Source organism: Pararge aegeria, chromosome 19, assembly GCF_905163445.1.
Source record: "Pararge aegeria chromosome 19, ilParAegt1.1, whole genome shotgun sequence".
Lineage (NCBI taxonomy): Eukaryota > Metazoa > Arthropoda > Insecta > Lepidoptera > Nymphalidae > Pararge > Pararge aegeria.
The window spans coordinates 471,098-490,550 of NC_053198.1; the positions used below are offsets into that span (position 1 = coordinate 471,098).

General features: G+C 38.2%; 4 protein-coding genes across 5 annotated transcripts in view; 1 reads left to right on the forward strand and 3 right to left on the reverse strand.

Annotated features, from left to right (window-relative positions):
• Nucleotides 1–2,443: 2,443 nt before the first annotated feature.
• LOC120632246 lies at nucleotides 2,444–5,169 on the forward strand. The gene is made up of 3 exons (XM_039902059.1): nucleotides 2,444–2,525; nucleotides 4,149–4,325; nucleotides 4,953–5,169. The coding sequence occupies exons 1-3, from the start codon at nucleotides 2,463–2,465 to the stop codon at nucleotides 5,046–5,048; spliced, it is 336 nt and encodes a 111-aa protein (XP_039757993.1). The 5' UTR covers nucleotides 2,444–2,462; the 3' UTR covers nucleotides 5,049–5,169.
• Nucleotides 5,170–6,590: 1,421 nt separating this feature from the next.
• LOC120632143 lies at nucleotides 6,591–9,556 on the reverse strand. Its single transcript, XM_039901948.1, has 4 exons — nucleotides 9,388–9,556; nucleotides 8,831–9,008; nucleotides 8,161–8,267; nucleotides 6,591–6,766 (listed from the first exon to the last, which is right to left on the reverse strand). The coding sequence occupies exons 1-4, from the start codon at nucleotides 9,554–9,556 to the stop codon at nucleotides 6,591–6,593; spliced, it is 630 nt and encodes a 209-aa protein (XP_039757882.1).
• Nucleotides 9,557–9,613: 57 nt separating this feature from the next.
• LOC120632144 lies at nucleotides 9,614–13,206 on the reverse strand. Its single transcript, XM_039901949.1, has 5 exons — nucleotides 13,069–13,206; nucleotides 12,173–12,300; nucleotides 11,364–11,490; nucleotides 10,714–10,863; nucleotides 9,614–9,622 (listed from the first exon to the last, which is right to left on the reverse strand). The coding sequence occupies exons 1-5, from the start codon at nucleotides 13,204–13,206 to the stop codon at nucleotides 9,614–9,616; spliced, it is 552 nt and encodes a 183-aa protein (XP_039757883.1).
• A 5,355-nt stretch (nucleotides 13,207–18,561) lies between these two features.
• The window catches only part of LOC120632069, a 33,038-nt gene continuing 32,146 nt past the window's right edge, over nucleotides 18,562–19,453 (reverse strand). For both annotated transcript variants that reach the window (XM_039901842.1, XM_039901843.1), the window contains one exon: nucleotides 18,562–18,645. In XM_039901842.1, the coding sequence (XP_039757776.1) occupies nucleotides 18,566–18,645 (80 nt within the window). In that variant the 3' untranslated portion in view covers nucleotides 18,562–18,565. The remainder of the gene's footprint in view (nucleotides 18,646–19,453) is intronic.

Sequence of the window (19,453 nt, forward strand, 5' to 3'; positions counted from 1 at the left end):
TAAAGTCAGTCTATTTGTAGTGACTCTACCATCGGTTTGGAAGGCAGATTGTAACAAGAAGAGCCAGTAAGAAAATCAGCAGATTGCTTTTTCTACTAAAATAGAAATTTTACATTTTACAATCTTTAGAATTTTCTATCTTGAGAGAGATGAGAGCAGAGCCTGCTTCTAAGCAGCCTTGACGTTAAGAAATTCATCAACCGTATAGTAACCACTAGTATTAAATGTGCTTTAACACATTGTTTAAACTTATGCACTCTATGTAGCAAAAATTTGCCAGGGGATCATATTATAAAAGCGTATAATATGATTTAGTTTGATTTATTGAGTAAATCCCACAAATGACTTCTGTAACTTCCGCAAACGTTATATATCTGTATATCTTCACTTATTTATGCCCATTTCGCGTAAGGCGGTTGCTTATATACTTTTCGTTTATATATATATTTTGAGTATTGTATGCTACCGTAAGTATACCTATTTCTTTAAATATTTCACAGAGGGATTCGCGTGATTAAAGTTAATATAATACCCGCACAGCTAGAGACCGTATAGTGGTAAAAACTAGGTTTAGGTTTTTTTTTTGCGTGAACCTCGCACATACTCGTTCTTACAAATAAACAGCTAAACTACAACTTTATAACAGTAGTTATAATAAAGAATAAATAAAATATAGAATAATTTGCGTATCAAGGAAGGTCACAGTCATTTGAAACTATAATGTCCAAGACTGTTATTGAATTAAAGAATCAAGAAAACCTGCAATTTAGAACTCATGAATGTAGAAAAATATTCATGTCTTACTTATGTTCTAGTACAAGAAGAAATGTTTTTCTGTAATGGTATGTGTAAAGAATAATTATTAGTAATCTTTCTAATAACTTGCGTTTCTGCTTCTGCGTTTTTAATAAATTGTTAAAACAGTTCGCAGAGATAAAAGTATTCTCAGTAATTAAAACTATGATATATCCGTCTGTTAAATAGCATTAAAATCTATGCGACTGTTGACAGTGATTGAGCTTCTACTACAGCATCTGCACATTTAGTTGCACTTAGTAGAGCGTTTGGAGACAGAGCACGTCCGGGTAAGTACTGCAACCATGTTTATTTCAAATAAAAAAAAAATTCAAAGCAGCATTGATGCAATGCTGTTTTCCGGTCGAAAGGTCTTGATTACCGATGGAATTACAGGCTCATAATTTTCCACTTGCCATCATTGAATAAATGCTAATAAAATAAAAAAAATACATCCTTACAGAGTCACTATAATATACTCGTATGTATTTAAATATTGATAGGCTTAAACACATATTACAGTGCTATTGAAAAATATAATTGCATGTATAGGTATTACATCTGCACACCCTTTTTTATAGAAACCAATTTTGATATCTATATCGTTGAAATATCATCGTCCTAAATAAACATTCCACCAATAATATAAATTGAATCCTGAATAACCGAGATAAACCCTGGGACCGGGCTTTGTCAACTTGAAATTATTGTTTAGCTATCCGTGAGAATGTGTTATAGTAATATTATATCACAGACCTGAGACTTCTCTGTTTTATGTAGACGATATGTCAATGTCTCTTCCGGTTGCTATAAAAACATTTAAGAAAGAAAACGCTTACTGTGATTCGGAATCATTCTGCATACAAACTGCTTTGACCACTTGTTAAATTTTTGCCGGTTCCCATCATCCTGGGGCATAGGTGAACCTCGGACACTGAGACGGTAACCCCTTCTCATTGTTGGAGGAGGACCGTGTCCACCACGCTGGCCCAGTGCGGATTGGTGGACTCCACATAACGAACAATATGTAGAACTCTCAGGCATGCAGGTCTCCTCACGATGTTTTGCTTCATCGTCGGAGCAAGTGAAATTTTTATAGCACATAACTTAGAAAAGTTAACATAAGAGTTGCGTCGTGGGATTCGAGCTTGGCCACCCGAAAGTGAAGTCGAGCTACCTAGTGCTCTATCACCGCTTATATATTTATATACTGAATTTTTTATTTTTATATCATATTTAATAAATAAATAAAATAAAACTTTTAAATCAAATAAATGTGCGAGTGAAAAAAACGACCCTTAGATAAGTAATAAATGTCTAAGAAATAGGACACAATGGATTTTCTGGGAAATCATATCCAAATAATATGTGTTTTGCAGGTAGAAATGTTAATTTTATCACTGCCAAGGGAGATAATCGAGGAATATAATTTTTGTCACCTGCCTGTACTATAAGAGTGGACTATAAAAAAGTTTGAAAAGGGCTGCCCCTAAAACTAAGTGTTGTCCTTAAGGTAGTCAATGTATGAAAACAAACGCGTATGAAGTCGCAGACGAATGCTAGTTTCAAATTTAAGTGTAGAAGTTAAGAATTACAGGTAAATTGGCGTATCACTGGCTATATAATATGCGTAGATATTCGTCGCAAGCCAAGCTGTACACATCATAATGTTAAACAAATACATCGCATTTGTGATCATACTGGCTCTACCTACGGCTTGGACTACACCTGTGAGTAAATTTTACAGCTTTACGTATGGGGGTTGGGGTATCAGCATCAGACTATGTCTTAAATAAATAAATAATAAATAAATAAATAAATATACTAAGACAATACACACATCGCCATCCAGCCCCCAAGTAAGCGTAGCTTGTGTTATGGGTACTAAGATGCCTGATGAATATTTTATGAATAATATACATAAATACTTAGAAAATACATATAAACATCCACACTGAAAAACATTCATGCTCATCACACAAACATTTTCCAGTAGTGGGAATCGAACCCACGGCCTTGGGCTCAGAAAGCAGGGTCGCTGGAAACTGCGCCAATCGGCCGTCAAAAAAGATCTTAAAGATGAGGAGGATAGGCTTTTGAGTTTAGAGCACAGACTCACTTTACTACTCCAATGCGGATTGGTGACCTTTAATGATTATTGTCACATGTTAGCGACAATAACTGTACTGAATTTACTGAATTTTTTTACGGGAAAAATCTAATACCATACAATGCTTATTCCGACCCGGGAATCGAACCCAGGCAGCATCTGTAGGAAATTCTGATTAAATTTAAGTTAGAGTCCTGGAATAAATGCTCTTCATAATATGACTCACATACTTTCGTTATTTCGTTATACAACATAAAATGTTTATATTATTAAATATTTTCCACGTGGAGTTTTGCACAACGGATTCTTTGAAATTTTGCTTTTATCCTCCTGAAATGAAAATTCTCATGAATATAATTCTCCTGAAAATCTTCGTGAATATTATGAATAACAAAGCGTGCCTTTCTATGTGTCTTTGTGACCTGTTAAATAACAAATAACAGATCTGATCTTACGAAAACTTTGTTTTGCATTGTGGAGACAGGTCAAAATGTCTGTAATTCTAACGTTATCCTTTAATTGTCATTTTATGAAAATTAAGCTTACTTAACAATTATTCATTGTAAAGTCAACATCTCCTGAGGATGCTTCGGTTTCGGAGCGAAACGTGCGTAGTGGGTACATTGCCGAAGATCTGTTTGGTGTGGAGTATAAGTATTCTACTGCTTTTCGCAGGATATAGCAAATTAAGCTTAATTTTCATAATATATCACGGGTTATTACCGCAAAGTAACGCCTGCTTCTATTCAATACTTTTATTAGCATTAACGCTAAAGAAGTTTGCATTTTTACGCGTTCAAATTTGAGCTGATTCAAACAACATCATCATTTCAACCAACTACCGGTCCTCTCCAGAATGAAATAGGCGTTCACCGTTGTCCGCCACGTTGGTCAATTGCATAGTAGACATGACTTTGAAAACGTTATGGAGACTTCTCATGCATGCCTTGCCATGTTCTACTTCACCGTTAAAGCAAGTGACATTTTATTTAGAGGATCAAACGGTATCGAAATAAGAAGCCGAAGCCCTCGAAGCAAAGTGGTGATAGGCTGTCACCACTTAAAAGTAAACAACGGAGGACCTGAAATAGAAACTTAACATAACTCTCACTTTTCTTCCTACCCGCAACATTCGTATTATTCAGAATAAATCATTGTCGTTTGAGTATTCGTTCCACGCACAAAAAGTACAGCCGTACTACAAACCGACTGAAGTTATCTTAAGTTTTTTTCACCTGCGTAGCTGTCTGTGATACAACCTGATCACCCGCCACTCGCTGCTGAGCTAGGCTCGCGGGTGGTAGCGCGCGCGTCGCGCTTGATGCAGGACACTGGCGACCCACGGCTCCCGTTCCCCAGTCTTCAGGAGCTCGCTGCCATCAAGAAGGTCGCGGAGACACTCATCATGCTGGGACAAGAGGTACTGGGATAGGGTAAGGGAAGTTCTACAGCAAAACGTGAAGTCATTAGGGTAGGTATCATTTGAATCGAAGAAGTTCAGTGCTGGATAGGGCTGGATAGAATCTCCATTCTCCATGGTCCTGTGCCGCTTATGTTCAGCGGATTCCTTCTATTCGCTTAGATATCCTTTGTCCACGTGGCAGGTCTTGCAACGCTGCGTTGTCTGGTAGTGGCTGGATATGTGTCGTTCGAGGTTCGCATTTGGCATTTACATATTTTATGACTTTGAGTTTTATGTAGCGGTTGCAGTCAACGGCTGCAATTTAAACCAGATATGAATAGATTTTAGCACCCTCCAAAGTTTCCAAATGCGATGTTTAGGCTGCTATGTCAGATAAGTTCCTTTAGATGAGAGCGCATCTTTTCATTGAATAAAAAAAAAAATTATGACGACATAAGTAAGCGCAATAATTAATCTTCTCTGAAATTATCTTCTCTCGCCTTATGGAAGACTTCCGCCAAGGCTAGTAACCTAGATTTATGGTTCCGATACGATGCTGCATAGAATGTGATTAACGGTATTAATTATTTAACGGCTTTTCTAATATACTAAAGAAAGTTTTCAAATAAATTTTATGAATTTCAGGTAATCCCCTCAATCATCGGAGAAATGCCCATGGGTGGCATGGGGTCCACTTCTTCGTCCATAGACGTGCCCAACGACGCTGTCAGTAGCAATTAATGGATAGCATCGTAATAACTACCACAATCCCGATTATGTATTAAAAGGGCTTAAGTAACAAGAACAGATTAGAAAAGCGACTTTCGTACATATTATTCAAATAAATGCAATTCTGAATAATGATATTTTTATTTACTGGCATGTATAAACATGAGTAGCTGTTCTTCGTCCGCTTATTATGATTTTTGACAGATCCCGTGCTAACCGCTGGTTTTCCTGCAATCCTTTCAACTAAGTCTATGCTAGAAAACATGCTTGATTGGTTGCTGATTTAGGACGTGAAAAAAGAACAAACATACACACATTCGCATTGGTAAGGATTATATAATCTCTGTGAGCGAAGCAAAACAATTTCCAAATAATACTGGTGATCAAAAGTGACCAGGCTACCATAGTAGACTACGATTAATCTGTGATAGGAATAGAAAGCTGAATACCAAATCCTCAAGCCTAGGCCCCAACACTATTAAGCATTTAACATAAGAACGATCTTCCCACCTCTCTCGAGAAACTCTCCATCTTTGCTGTGATCTCCCGCAAGATAGAAAAATGATTGTAAATTTTGATGTTGAAAAGGAGCAACTACTGAACTTCTTGCCGGCTCTTCCCGGATTCTGCTTTCCGAACCTGTGGTAGAGTTGCTACAAACAGACGTAAGTACATGACGTGTAAAAAGTACTGCTTATAAAGTACACCCACTTGAAATAAATTAATTTTTAATTTCGAATGTTTATTGAAGAAAGCTTTCAAAGATTGCCATAAAACTCACGCAACAGTTTGAAAATTTAAATCTATAAAAACCACCTTACAAAGTCACGATTTCAGCTTGTCAAATATAAACTACGATGTAAAAATAGCCTTCTACTGCCAGAGGCCTTAATCAAATTTTACATAACATTTGAATGTTTGTGAATCCTTAACCTTCAATATCACCAACAAAACACAAGCGCGCCGTGTCGGTGACCGTACCAGCAAATGTCAAGGAATACGTATGCTGCCTAACATTTACACATTTCCCCTTGGCACAGATCTGCGCCGAAACCACGGGCATTGATCACTAACTAATGGAGATCTATAATAGCATTAATTATATAATTCCGTACTCGTTCATTGATCACTAAGACGTAATAGGTACATAAACGGGATGCAATCAATAATTATTATGGTATGCAATGTCAAAACAGAATTTATCTATCTCATATACATATATAAAAGGCAAAAGTGACTGACTGACTGATCTAACGCATAGCTCTAACCACTTAACGGATCGGGCTACAATTTTGCACACAGATAGTTATTACAACGTAGGCATCCGCTTTGAATTTTAAATGGGATGAAAGTTTGTATGAAATCCTTTATTTATTAATTTATTTTTCAAGTTACATCCATGAAACTTTTATTTTAAGTTTTCGAAGGATTTTCCAACATTTTATGGAATAATAACAACGCGAGGCTTTAAAATAAATATACACGGTTTAAAATAAACTGTAATAGTCCTTTGTGAATAAAAAAAAACTTTAAGATTTTGATTATGTCGATAATTTACTGCCCATAAAAATCATTTTCCCCCCAAAAGTCCATACACTTAGGCAGGTTTCTGTCGCGTCGCCATCGCCGCTTGTAATGGTGGTGCCATCTGATGGTGCAGTGGTAGACGAACTCCATCACACTGATCAAAGTCATGCCCAACACAAACACCCATTGACTGCTCATAAAAGCTGTAATGTAGAAAAATTCATTCGGTTACTACAAACCAAGAATACCTACAAGAAAAACTCAAAGGTAAACTTTATTTATTATCGTTATTGAACTCTTTATTGTATACCACAACATTAAAATTAACAAAAATATAATAAAAACAGAAACATAAACAAAGAAGTAGAATACAAGAGGCGGCCTTATCTAATCTCTGCCAACCTTTGAATTAGGAAAAAAGAATGGACTGCTGGTGGTACAAGTTTTAAAATACATACATGCGGAAAACTACATACTAATAAATAAACTAGTGTACACAAATAGATCAAAAGTATATAATATGATATATAAATATAAAAATAAAGTAATATATAAAATAACAACTCATACATATTTAAATACTTTAACATACAATAAATATGTAAATATACATGCCATTAATAGTCGTCTTAATTGTTTTTGTTGTTATTAATTGTTTTTTTTGCATATCGCCAGTGATTTGCATCGTCGTATGCTTATTGGAAGCGCATTCCACAATTCCACAGCTCGTACGCGCAACGAACGTTTGTAAAATTTTGTTTTATGATATGGCATTCTCAGCATCAGCGCACGGCAGGAACTTAAATCTGATTTCTCACCAAGAAAAGTTTCTTTCAAATACTTTGGGAGTTTTTATATGAAATAACACACAGTACAGAAGTGAAAGTACATGCACCCGGCGACGACGCCACTTGAGTTTTCGTCGAAATTCGGAAACATGTGTCATATTTCTAAATTTCGACAAAAATTTAGATTAGAAAGCTTCATTTTATTGCTTGAACATTGGGAACAATGATTTATCACAGATGGATAGGGCTCCAGCCCCTAAGTACAGTTTTTTCTTAAGATCACAGTAGCATAATAACTATAAATACACTTATATTAAACGCTAGCTGTCTAATTCATAATTGCGGTCAATTTAGCATTGACAATTACCGATAGATGGGGCTGCGCCTTTTAACATCTGGCTTAAAAGTTTGATTCATGGTAATTTATCTGTTAATTCAGTTCAGTTCAGAGAAAACAGAGACGTAAGTGCAAAAAGTGGTTTTATTGTGAGCGTAAGAGTACTGTAAGTTAAGTACAGTGTTGAACACTAGCTTAAAGACGCTGAGATCTATAAACCGTTGTTAGCCTCACCTCAACTTAAGAAACAGTGGAAACGAGACAAAATGACTTTGGCATATTTTATCAAAACATTTGTTTAAGAAGTCCATTTCCAGATAAGCCGAGATTGCTGAGCCAATCTCAATAAAAAATTGAATGATAGCTTCTGTAACTGGGCGTACTACTTTTTAGTGCTGGAAAGTGTATTACAATGATTTCAAGCAAGGAAAGCAACTTGATAATATGCTAAGTAACAAAAACGACAGCTTACCAATAACTTCATAAACACGCAAATTGCTCTCCACCAGGTATAGTTGCTGGGACTTCGTATTGAAATAGATTCTGATGACTGTTCCGTTCTCCAGCTTTAGTCCGTAACTTTAACAGAAATTAAGTATGCTGTTTAAGATATGTGCGGAAATAGCAAATATCCCAAATGGATTTATACATCTATTTAATAAGATATATCTCTTTCTCATACCGTAATAGATTCTGTACCTAGGAATAACAAAACAAACACATTACTTTTTAAAAATTAAAATATGACGTTTCGTGGCGGGTTTCTGTTAAACTATTTGTCTTGCCTTTGCTAGAACATAGATTAAGTTTTGGTTATAATGCCCCCGAGGCACTGCCCATTCAACAAACACCGATATTCGTAATGCTTCAATACAGCGGAGTAGCAGGACAACGCCCGACATATCTTGGCTCCTCAGCATCACTACCTGAAGCACTGGGCGATCGTGGCCTGCTAAGTTTCTGGAGTTTACTGGGCTGGCTGAGGTGACCCAGCGGGGAACCGTACTAGCAAATCTTGCAACGAATGCTTCCGGCTAACTAAGTACGGAATGGTACAGGAAAAAGAATGGCTCCCGAGATATGATGTTCTAAATTTGCGTATTCGGATTAGCCTACCCGAAACTAATCGTAGTGAGCCTTACGCGAAATGATTGTAGAACGCCTTCTTGACGAAAGGCCCGTACGGCACGGTCGAGAGCGTGGCGGCGTAGAGCAGGCGCGCGCAGTCGGGGCGGCAGTGCAAGCACTCAACGGAGTCCGACTGCTCCTGGCTCAGGCTCTCATCCGCATGCTCCCCCGGGTAGAAAAAGGACAGCTTCTCTGCGAAGCCAGCCGTTTATACTTGCTACTATTTATTTAAACGAACGTTGACTGGGAGGTCACTCTGTAAATTAACAAGCCGTTGGGCATATTAACTTCAGAACTCATATGACAGCTGGACGGAAGGCCTCTCCGAACGGGCGGGATTACCAATTATCACTGCGCTGGGCATATCGCAGTAGATAATATTCCCGTAGAGTTATATTCCCGTAGTACGGCTGCAAACGGAAAGAGGTGGCGTGGTCAAAACTGTATCCTGACCTGCCGTCATAACACGGCACACAGTTTGTGCGGTTGGCGGTGTTAAAACTCCAGCGATGGTTAAAGGATTTCGTCTTCTAAGTGCTCCCGTGCCTGCAGAAACACTGTCGGCACAGACCTTTGTGTTTGTCCAGGCACGCCATGTGCTCCAGCGAGCAGACGGCGCGGGGGTTGTCGGCGGGCTTGGTGTACGGGCTGCAGCGGCACAGCGCTTGCACGGCGCGGCGACGGCACTCCGCCACGCACTGCGCCCAGTAGCGCTCGCGCCCTGCGCCCGCAGACGGCATGATGCAGCCACGCTGGCGCGTACGGACAAGTCGCTTAGTAAACAATTAAGGAGGCAGTCATATGAACTGCCGGCGGAAGTGAAAACTCAAAACAGTGGAATAATAAAAACGGAATCAGTCAGTCGGAAGTAGTCAAACACGCATATCATACAGTCGAGTATATAAAATTGTTAGTGTAAATATGCGTAAACATAGACAAAGTCAAAGTCAAAGTCAAAAATATCTTTATTCAAGTAGGCCCATAGGTGGCACTTTTGATGCGTACATAAGAATTACAAGGTAGTGAGATGATGGCGAAACCACATTCGTAAACTTAAAACTAAGGGTTCCAAACGCGTCCCGGTCTAAGAAGAAGCCCACAACAAACTTAGCCGGGTGATTTATTTTTGTTATCACCATCTCACAATGTCATTATTAGAAGAGCCACCTGGTTAGAGCAATAATTTACACCCAAGCTTTTTTTATCGATTACGTAGTCCTTTATACTATAATAGGACTTTTTTACAAACTACAAACTTTGAACTTCTTAAGAGACATCATCTAAGATGTCAATTGGTAGTTTATTGTAGAATTGTATGCAATTTCCTTTAAACGAATTATGAATTTTATATATAAAATATTGCACTGTAAGTTTATTCTCACTTCTAATGTTTAAATTATTGCAGTGACATGTACACAGGCCGCTATAATACGTCTCGAACATGTCAAGGTAATCGGTGACGCGAATCTATAAGTTTATCCCCTACTAAAAAGTTTCTGCTTTAAAAATTTGCAGCCTTAGATTGGAAATACATACTTTCACAGCGTCCCCTGGTGGTCTAAGCTCAAAATAAGTAATTACCTACTCAAAGGTACAAAACCATAGTGATGTAATAAACAAAATCAAAATCGGCTCAAAAATAGTTATAGACCACCTTTGCGGTCTCTTGTCATACCCCTTCATGCATCGTCAACCTTACTAGCTATGTTTATTTTCCACATCACCCAACTGCAAATTAATGTAAAAAAACAAAAAAAAAAAAAAAATTCTTCGAGGGTTTTAGTCTATTGCATTTCCTAAAGACGTATTAGTCAGTACACGTCTTTTAGAAAGCATTTTTTTATTTTATTCCTAAGGACGTTGAAACCCACGCTTCGCTATGGTAGCATAAACCCACCCAGGCTTCGCTATAGTGACGCAAAGAGTCCGAAGCTCGCTGCACGGTCGCCCGCAGCGTGACGAACACGGAAGCGCTGCGGCGCACGGGGTACGAGCGTATCACGCCCGCGCGCGTTAATGGGTACTGGCTGCCGTCGAACAGCAGCAGCTGTAAGCAGAAAGCGGACGCCAGAGCGCATTCTCATACTACTTTTTTCAGTATCAGCTCTGGGGAAATATTATGGTCAAACCATCGATAGCCTATAACAGTCTACTACTAGACTAAACGTCAGGTTTTACCCATTATCACCACGCTGGAGCGGACGGATTTTTGATCGTAGTAGATGGCAGTAGTAGCACAGAGGACGCTCTGTCCGTTCACCGCTATATTCGTTTAAGTGTCTCGCACGACACTCTCTACAAGAGAAGGGTTGGTAACAACTGTTTTCCGATTTTCTTCGTAGTGGTAGTAAGCTTCTCGTTACAGAGCTTTTCCGAGGAAGTACTATCGCTCTGCTTATTTCTGCCGCCATCAGCATTGCTGTTTTCCGGTCTGAAGGTCGTTGTTGCCGGTGTAATTAGAAACACATGAGGTTTAAACGTTTTCGGATGTATTTTAGGTACAAGTAAGAACACAAAGCGTGATAACAACATGAAAAAAATCGTCACCTGGAGTTCTTCTCCTGTGCGCCGAACGGCAGTGAAGTCGTCAGTATTTTCCTGGATGACGACCGAGAGGCCAGAGTCCTGGCCCACCATGGTAGCTCTGAACGGAGTATTGTTACGGTCCTCCAAACTGAAAATGTACGAATAGCCCCGGATCTATTAGAGTAACCCCCTTAAATTTTGGATCCTAAGAAATGTCTCGGAGTGAAGAGAGACTTGGCGCTGACATAATTCCAGAATCTACAATGGGGGCCTTGCGGAAAGAAGATGCAATCAACCACAATTGGAAAACTTTGAGACAAATATTATTAGGAACATCCCGCGAGTTGGGGCTCAACGTGGAGATGAGAAAAAACATGCCCCGCCAGATTTTCGAATTTGGTCTCAGCCTTTGACAGACTCTGAATTCTATGCCCATCGTGTCAGAGTATATAGATCCGTCTCGTCTAGTCATGTAGTAAACTTTAGCACCTCGTCTTACCATGAGCTTATTTTGCTACACCTCGTTTTAGGAGCTACGATTGCAATGTTATCATTATAGAATTATTAAGCAATGGATGTAAGTCTATTACAGTTTCTTTGCAGGTAGGTATATCATATTCACGCACGCGATCTTAGAGACGTATCCGTGTTTCGAAACACAACAACACAGAAAAATTAAAGATGTCTTGCAGGTTTTATGGCAAATCTCATAAAGGTAGTTACAACATTGACTACGAAGCGTTGGGTTTCACTTCCTAGTACGGCCAGGTAGGAGCCTGATGCATTCAAAATTGCAGCAGCAGCATTTATTTATTTATTTATGCAGGCACCTGTATCTGGCGTTGAAGACGCAGCAGTAGCCCAAGTCCGTGACGCGCTTCGCGAAAAGGTGCCGGCACGCCGTGCGGTGCATGCCCCAGCTGCACCGCACCAGCATGGACTCGCATTTCGGAGACAACTGCAATCATGCAAACTGCAATCATGCAAACTGCAATCATGCAAACTGCGATCATGCAAACTGTAATAATGCAAACTGCAACCATGCAAACTGCAATCATGCAAACTGCAACCATACAAACTGAAATCACGCAACCTGCAATCATGCTAACTGTGCAATGTATTCGTTGCCTTACTTACTTCTTTCAAATATTTCCGAAAAAGGGTTCTCAATTTTGTGTATACTATTATATATAGAATATCGAACATTCTTTGTATAAAGCTACCAGAAAGCTAGCTAGAATTGTGGTATTAATTTAGGTCCCCCCATCAAAGACGTAGGTATTACTTTAACAAACAAATCTGATTAAGGAAGAAAATAATAATGAAAAATATGAATCATGAGCCGTTTCGAATCGAAAGAGCTCGTTAGATATGATATTTTTTTGTAATAAAGAAACAATCAAAATTAACCAATCCAACCTTATCTCCTAAACATGTAAACACTATAGTATTTACGTGAATATTCTGAATAAGTTTCACTGGAGAATTAGACCTGGACTTAAATAATTGAACTTCACGAATTTCATATATTCCTATACTAACTGTTCCCGTGTTCGTCGTCCGCGTTTATTACGGTGGGAACCGTTTAACCTCGGAGAGATCCTTTCAATTAACTCTATAGAAAAATCAACTACGAAACATACAAAAAATATGTATATTAGTAGGGATTGATATTAAGAAAATGATTTTTGAAGCGCAAAATTTTATCTTCATGTTGCACCTGTACCTTGTAGATGATGTTGGTGATGTTGGTCTCTCGGGCGACTGCGGCGAGGTACTTCGTGAAGTTCGCATCAAAGGCCATTTGGCCGGCTGACGTCATGACACCGCTGAACGCCATCAGGTTGTTTTTGAGGCTCTCCATCGAATAGGTGTTGTTCCTCTCTAGAGAATATCTACGCAAAAAAAAAGAATATATTGAGAGCAAAATATTTTTGCAAAATATTTGCTATTTCAAAATACTAGGCACCTTTACATTTTCAGAGTTATTCTCTGAAGTTATTCTCTTTATTTCTCTCCTGTCCAACTAAGTGTAGCTATTGTGATGTTGTACTTTATGAAGTTTAAGCGTCTATATTTGATACGTGATTTTACATTAATACATACATACGTGTTGGCAATGTATACCAAATTCCTACATTGTTAGTAGGTAAGTATATAAGACCAATTTAAATCTCCGTTATTATGCTTTAGAGAATTGTGATAATGGAAAACACACCAATAAACTGTCCGTGTCTACATTACTTTGAAGAGATTTTTCCATATTTCAACATCAGCGCGGCTAGCATAAACAAGAGACAAAAAGAAAAAGGAGAAGTTTACCTCCGTTTATTATTAGACGTATATTACTTGGATGTTATTTCCATTCGTGCGCCTTTTCTGTGATCGATCTCGTTGGTAACCTAGAGGCCGGTCACCAACGAGATGGATTGACCAGATGAAAGAGTCCTACTCAGGAAGATTCCATAAAATCGCCTCAAACGGAAGCCGATGGAGATTATTCAACCTATTCGAAGCTGAGATCTCACCAGAACAACGATCTTCAGTAATGAAGAATCGACCATGGAGAGAGTGAGCGCCATTGCTGGGAGAATTTATAATACTGTGCGGGAGGAGTGTGTCCTCTCCCCGGGGAGTACAATATCTCACGCTAGCCGTGCTGTGAAGACCTACTCACAAATAGCTGGCGTAGCTTTCGAGAGCCGCCCTGCTGATGATGTTGTGGCTGCACAGCGCCACGGCGGGGAAGTCCAGCTCTTGCAAGGACAGCAGTGCGGCCGGCCGCAGCACGGCCAGTGGAGGCCCGACGCGCAGCCGCGCGATCGTGTGCGCCGCGACCGCCGTGCAGCAGGCCAGTGTGCCCAACAGCAGTACCACGTAGCACCACCTATAGGCACATGTGGACTAGAATATAGATATGAATGGATAAATATCCATTTTGATGGCGATGATGGCATATAGAAATTAGGACTTCGCCATCACTGTCGGGAAGCCCCAGCAACGACTAAGTTTGTCGCTTTTCAGCAGGCCAGCGTGCTCGGAAGCAGAACCACGTAGCACCACCTACGGCGCAGAAATACTGAGGACTGGAAATCACGGGGACACTTTGATTTTGATTTAATATAGTCAAGTGGGATTGCGGTTATGGGCTTATTTGTTATAGAATAAAAAAACAGCTTGATAACGATGATAGCCCAAGTATAGGCTTCTTAATATATATTTAGAATTTCGGCCTCAGTTCGATCTCCGACACGCACCTCCATCATCTTTTCGAAGTTACGTGCGTCTCTACCAATTAAATATCACTGACTTTGACTGTGAAGTATATATGTATACATCAAGGAGAATCCTGCGCCTGAGAGCCTTTGGTTTATCCACAGGTGTAGTAAAACCTAAGTGTAGGCCATTTTGAGCAAACACACAAAAAAAAATCCTTGTAAATATACCGTTATTGCTGTTTACAAGGTTTTCTTTGTTCTCACCCAATTCTTGTGCATAATGAAAAGAACCGTAACACGAAGAAACCGTAATACACATCCTGTTTTCACCGTCCCGTATGGTAAATGTAGAAATTTCTTGAACCTAAGCGTAAATTAAATGAATTTCACTTCATATTTTTAGTAATTATCATTAAGTATTTACTAAATGTACCTCTATTTGACCTATACCACAATAAAATCATCTTACTCACATCCTGGGGTAGCTGGAAGAGATATTTTATAGAGATAAGCTTTCCTTTGTACACTTCATGTAGGTATCATACGTTCTCATTCACAATTTACGGTACATAAATAGTAAATAAGACCGGCTTCTATTTATTAAAGCCCTTAAAATAGGTTTTGAATATACCTAAATAAATATTATCATACTTCATGAACAAACCTGACCGAGTTTGAGTTATTTTTCCTAACGATACACCTAACGTTTTTCATGGAGCAGTTTCTCAGAAACTCCATCATAGCATCACAGAAGCTCTTCCTCATTCGCCGCTCGAAGGTCGTCATCACATTCACTCGGTACTGCCATGGTCGCGCGACTTTCAATGGTGGTTTAACCACCTTCTTTGACCATTTGACGGGGTCAACCGTACGCATGGTGGAAATTACTGGTATTGGTATATGAAAATGCAGGGGAAATCAATTTACTTTTACAAGCTTTTATTTTAACTGTTCAGTTTGCCTGGTTGATTGGTAAACGCTGTAAGTCTACCTCTGTTCTGAATTTCCACGATTGTGGGTCAGCCGTAAAGAGACAAACAGGCACGCTTTCGCATTTTACATTAGATACAGCTTTAAAGCTGAACATTCACCGGTATTTAAACTTACTCGTATATTTATTAGCTTTCATTTAACTCGCAATGGTGTATGTTTGTTTATTTAGCTCAAATCTTGCACCAGAATATTAAACCAGTTCTACAACTGATTAAACTCAAACTATGCATACGCGTTTGGTTTGAACAATGCATTTTAGCTATATGATATTATTCTAAACCCAATCAATATGGCGGAGTCCAAAGATAGCAGACAAGTTAATTATTTTCTATCCCTATTATATGATAATTTATGTATTTATGTATATATGCATTTATAAATGGGTAAATATATATATACCATTACTGGAATCTTATTAATTTCGTTATAAGTTTAGAGTACTAATACCAAGAGTCAAACGCAATGAGAACTTTATCATGGCGATATCTTGTGGTATACACTTTACAGGAGCGCTAGAGTAGTCATAAAGCTCAAATAACAACTTAATTCTTATTGCCAAATCTTTTTACAAGTTGTATAGACGCTAACTACTCAGGATCAAGCCATCAGTGTACTGCCGAACTGGGTGCTTGATGTACCTCATGTTACCAACATTATAGTAGAAGTATTAGTTTGCCAATAAAGCCAAATCTCGTAAAGTTAACGTTATATTTCACTTCATTTCATTCATCTAATTTTAACCGTAACAGGTTAGATCGTTACCATCTTTTACTGCATGCTTAGTCATTACTTGATTGCGGTCCGGGACTTAACTTGTAGGGGAATAAAAAAGTCGTTTGAAAGACATCTGTTTTTATTTATGTGCGCCCAACAACTGGGCCGATTGTCAACAAACTAGATATCACTTTCACTTCGATAAAAATTAACAATTGCAAATAAACTTCACTATCAAATGGACGTGCAGCTTGATAATTTCGTGACCAAAGTCAGTAATCGCAGTATCTACAAACAATAATTAATAAATTATAATTACAGGCCAATTAAAAAATCTCATAAATATTTTATTAGTCGTGCCATACAGGGACTTTGGGGGTGAATAAATAAATAATAATAGACGAACATACATCTTTGAAATTGTTTATATTTTTCATCTTTATCATTCACAATAATATCTTAATATATCTGAGATTTTATCACTAGGACAATTTATAATAACATAGAAATTACATCAATTCTTTGTTCTTTATTTATATATATAGGAAAACGTTTATTTTAGTAGATTCTTGAGAAAATATGTATTTAATAGATACGCATAATATAACGCAACCGAATTGCAATCTGTAATGCGTTGAAAGTGCATTTAGGCCAAGCTAGGGGCAGTTATACAATTATAATTTATCTAGTAGGTGAGTTTAATGAATAATTCCTTTGGTAATTGAGTGAATGCATTTAAAAAAAATACTACGACAATACACACATCGCCGTCTAGTCCCAAAGTAAGCTTAGCTTGTGTTATGGGACTAAGATAACTTATGAATATTTTTATGAACATTATACATAAATACCTATAATATAGATATAAACAACCAGACACTGGAACACACAAAAATTTTCCAGTTGTGGGTATCGAACCCACGGCTTAAGTCAGCTCCAATCGGCCTTCTTTATATGTTAATTGATGAAAAAAATACTTCAAAAGAAGCATGAGGCGTTTAGGATCAGATATAAATATCTAGGTGCTTTCGAAGGCTCCATTTAGGTTCTCCTACTAATTGAAGAATGAGAAATAAAATGTGCTTATGCTTCTGCCGTGACCTTACCTCCATTAAATAATCTAGCTGGACCTTGAGGAACAGTAAAACTTTTGGTTTGGCTTTTTGATTTGGCTTTTTTCTATCGCATTAAAAAGCTATATAAAAATTGTGATTGCAACTCTGTTCCGAATTAAATAGAGTATATAAAATAGGAATTTCATTGAATCGTTAGATGTAAACTGCATTGTAAAAATATAATGTTACAGCAATAACTAGATATATTTTACATATTTTGTATACTTATTTCATCAATACTTTTTATAATACATAGTTATTTACATTGAATACTGATTAGGTACAGTTCTAAAATATTTTTTGAACTCACATGACCCCCATTTAATGGATAGTCGGGAATTGGTAACTTAACACTATGCACCTTTGGCGTCGAACTAACAATAAATAAAATTAACAATTTAAATACAAAACTTGTTGTTAACTTAAAAATTAAATCATTGGTTCCATTCAAACAGTTTCCAGTAAAAAACAAAAAAGAAACAACTTATTGGGATGTACAGAAGTGGCGGATTTGAACTGCAAGCAATTTGCTAATTGCAATTTCGGTACAGTCATAATGCGTTTGGCATGTTACAGTACTCTAGGCCGTGATTCTATTCGAAGCATCAAAAGTGTCTGCACCGTTTCATAGTTTATATCCCTTCGATAGCCACCCGGCATCAATGGAGAGGGTCGCGGGTAAAGTATTTCTACGTGATCAAAGCAGAAATGAGGACATCTCTAGAAGAATTATAACATAGACCATCTAGTTACGGGGCTGAAATACACATGATTTGGAGGAGCAGGACGATGGTTATTCAATGTGCTGGAGCGGAAAACGCAATGTTGATAGACCCCCCACTAGGTGGACAGATGCCATGTAAGGAATCGCAGGGACTCGATTATACAAGTGGCACAGGATTGTGAAAGGTGGAACTCCCTAAGGGATTTCTATTTCTATCTGTTGGTATTATGTCCATCTCCATCTCATTATAAACCCAATGCCGGTCCACTACAGGATACAGGTTTCCTCTTCGAGGGATTTAGGCCGCAGTCCGCCATGCCGCATTAGTAGACTTTACACGTCATTGGGAACACGAAGAACTCAGGGATTCCAGTTGGACGATGTTTTTCTTCACCGTTTAAATCATATTTAATAACTTAAATATGATGTTCTTGATGATATAATACATGCGGGCGGCGGTCACAGCAGCAGCAGCACCCACAGCAGCAGAGCCGCCCCGCCCGCGCGGAGGCGAGACGACTTCGACAGAATGCTCTTCCCTGAAAGGACATGTCACGATGATAAAATGGTGTAACATTGAAGAGCTAATTGAATTGAAGTAGGTACCACAACGATGTTTATGTCGGCCGCCAATCAGCATAGCTGTGTTGTGGTTAAGTGCAGTGAAAAGCAAGTTTGGGTTTGAAAACCAAATTAAACAATATTTATTGGCAAAACAGGTGGAATTCCAAGTACATGTGGCGGAGCCATCTTTTCTCTAGTGAGTCTGTAAACTTTACATTTAATTTTATAAACATATAGCTTATATCCATAGCATATAGCATAGTATTTTGTTTAAATTATTATTATCTACCTTTTACACTGTGTATCTTGATTAGTTATCAATCTATGTACGTTTTTATTTTTAAGTTTATATAAATATACTAGCGGAACCCAGCGCCATCCGTCGGGCTGATTTGTGAATCTAAACCATCCAGGGTGCCACCCAAACGCATACCAAAAATTCATTCAAATCGGTCTAGCCGTTTAGGAGGACTTCAATGACAAACACACCCACACAATAAATGTATATATAATATAATTATATAAATATATGTTTGTTTTATGTTATTATTATTAAAGTTGTGGGTTTATTTAGTTAGTTTGGTAAAATTTATTTTCAGTGGTGTAAGCTGGTAAAAGGTGCCAACTGAAAATCAGCGCTGTATGCTCCCACTGGCGCATGCAGCACAATGTTGAGCTGGCACCTTTTTTCTGTATTTTTTTTTTCTGTATATGTGGCGCAATGTAAAAAATATATATTATATTTTTTTCTTCTTCTTTCTTTCTTTCTGATAGTAGCCGCCC

Excerpts from the sequence above, each read along its gene's own strand:
- LOC120632246 (XM_039902059.1), top strand. The coding sequence starts at position 2,463 with ATGTTAAACAAATACATCGCATTTGTGATCATACTGGCTCTACCTACG. Across the intron at positions 2,526-4,148 it reads CTACGGCTTGGACTACACCT|CTGTCTGTGATACAACCTGA; the intron begins GTGAGTAAATTT and ends TCACCTGCGTAG. Across the intron at positions 4,326-4,952 it reads TCATCATGCTGGGACAAGAG|GTAATCCCCTCAATCATCGG; the intron begins GTACTGGGATAG and ends TATGAATTTCAG.
- LOC120632143 (XM_039901948.1), bottom strand. The coding sequence starts at position 9,556 with ATGCCGTCTGCGGGCGCAGGGCGCGAGCGCTACTGGGCGCAGTGCGTG. Across the intron at positions 9,009-9,387 it reads GTGCCTGGACAAACACAAAG|AGAAGCTGTCCTTTTTCTAC; the intron begins GTCTGTGCCGAC and ends CTGGCTTCGCAG. Across the intron at positions 8,268-8,830 it reads GCGTTCTACAATCATTTCGC|TTACGGACTAAAGCTGGAGA; the intron begins GTAAGGCTCACT and ends TTTCTGTTAAAG.
- LOC120632144 (XM_039901949.1), bottom strand. The coding sequence starts at position 13,206 with ATGGAGAGCCTCAAAAACAACCTGATGGCGTTCAGCGGTGTCATGACG. Across the intron at positions 12,301-13,068 it reads TCACCAACATCATCTACAAG|TTGTCTCCGAAATGCGAGTC; the intron begins GTACAGGTGCAA and ends GCATGATTGCAG. Across the intron at positions 11,491-12,172 it reads GTCTTCAACGCCAGATACAG|TTTGGAGGACCGTAACAATA; the intron begins GTGCCTGCATAA and ends GTACATTTTCAG.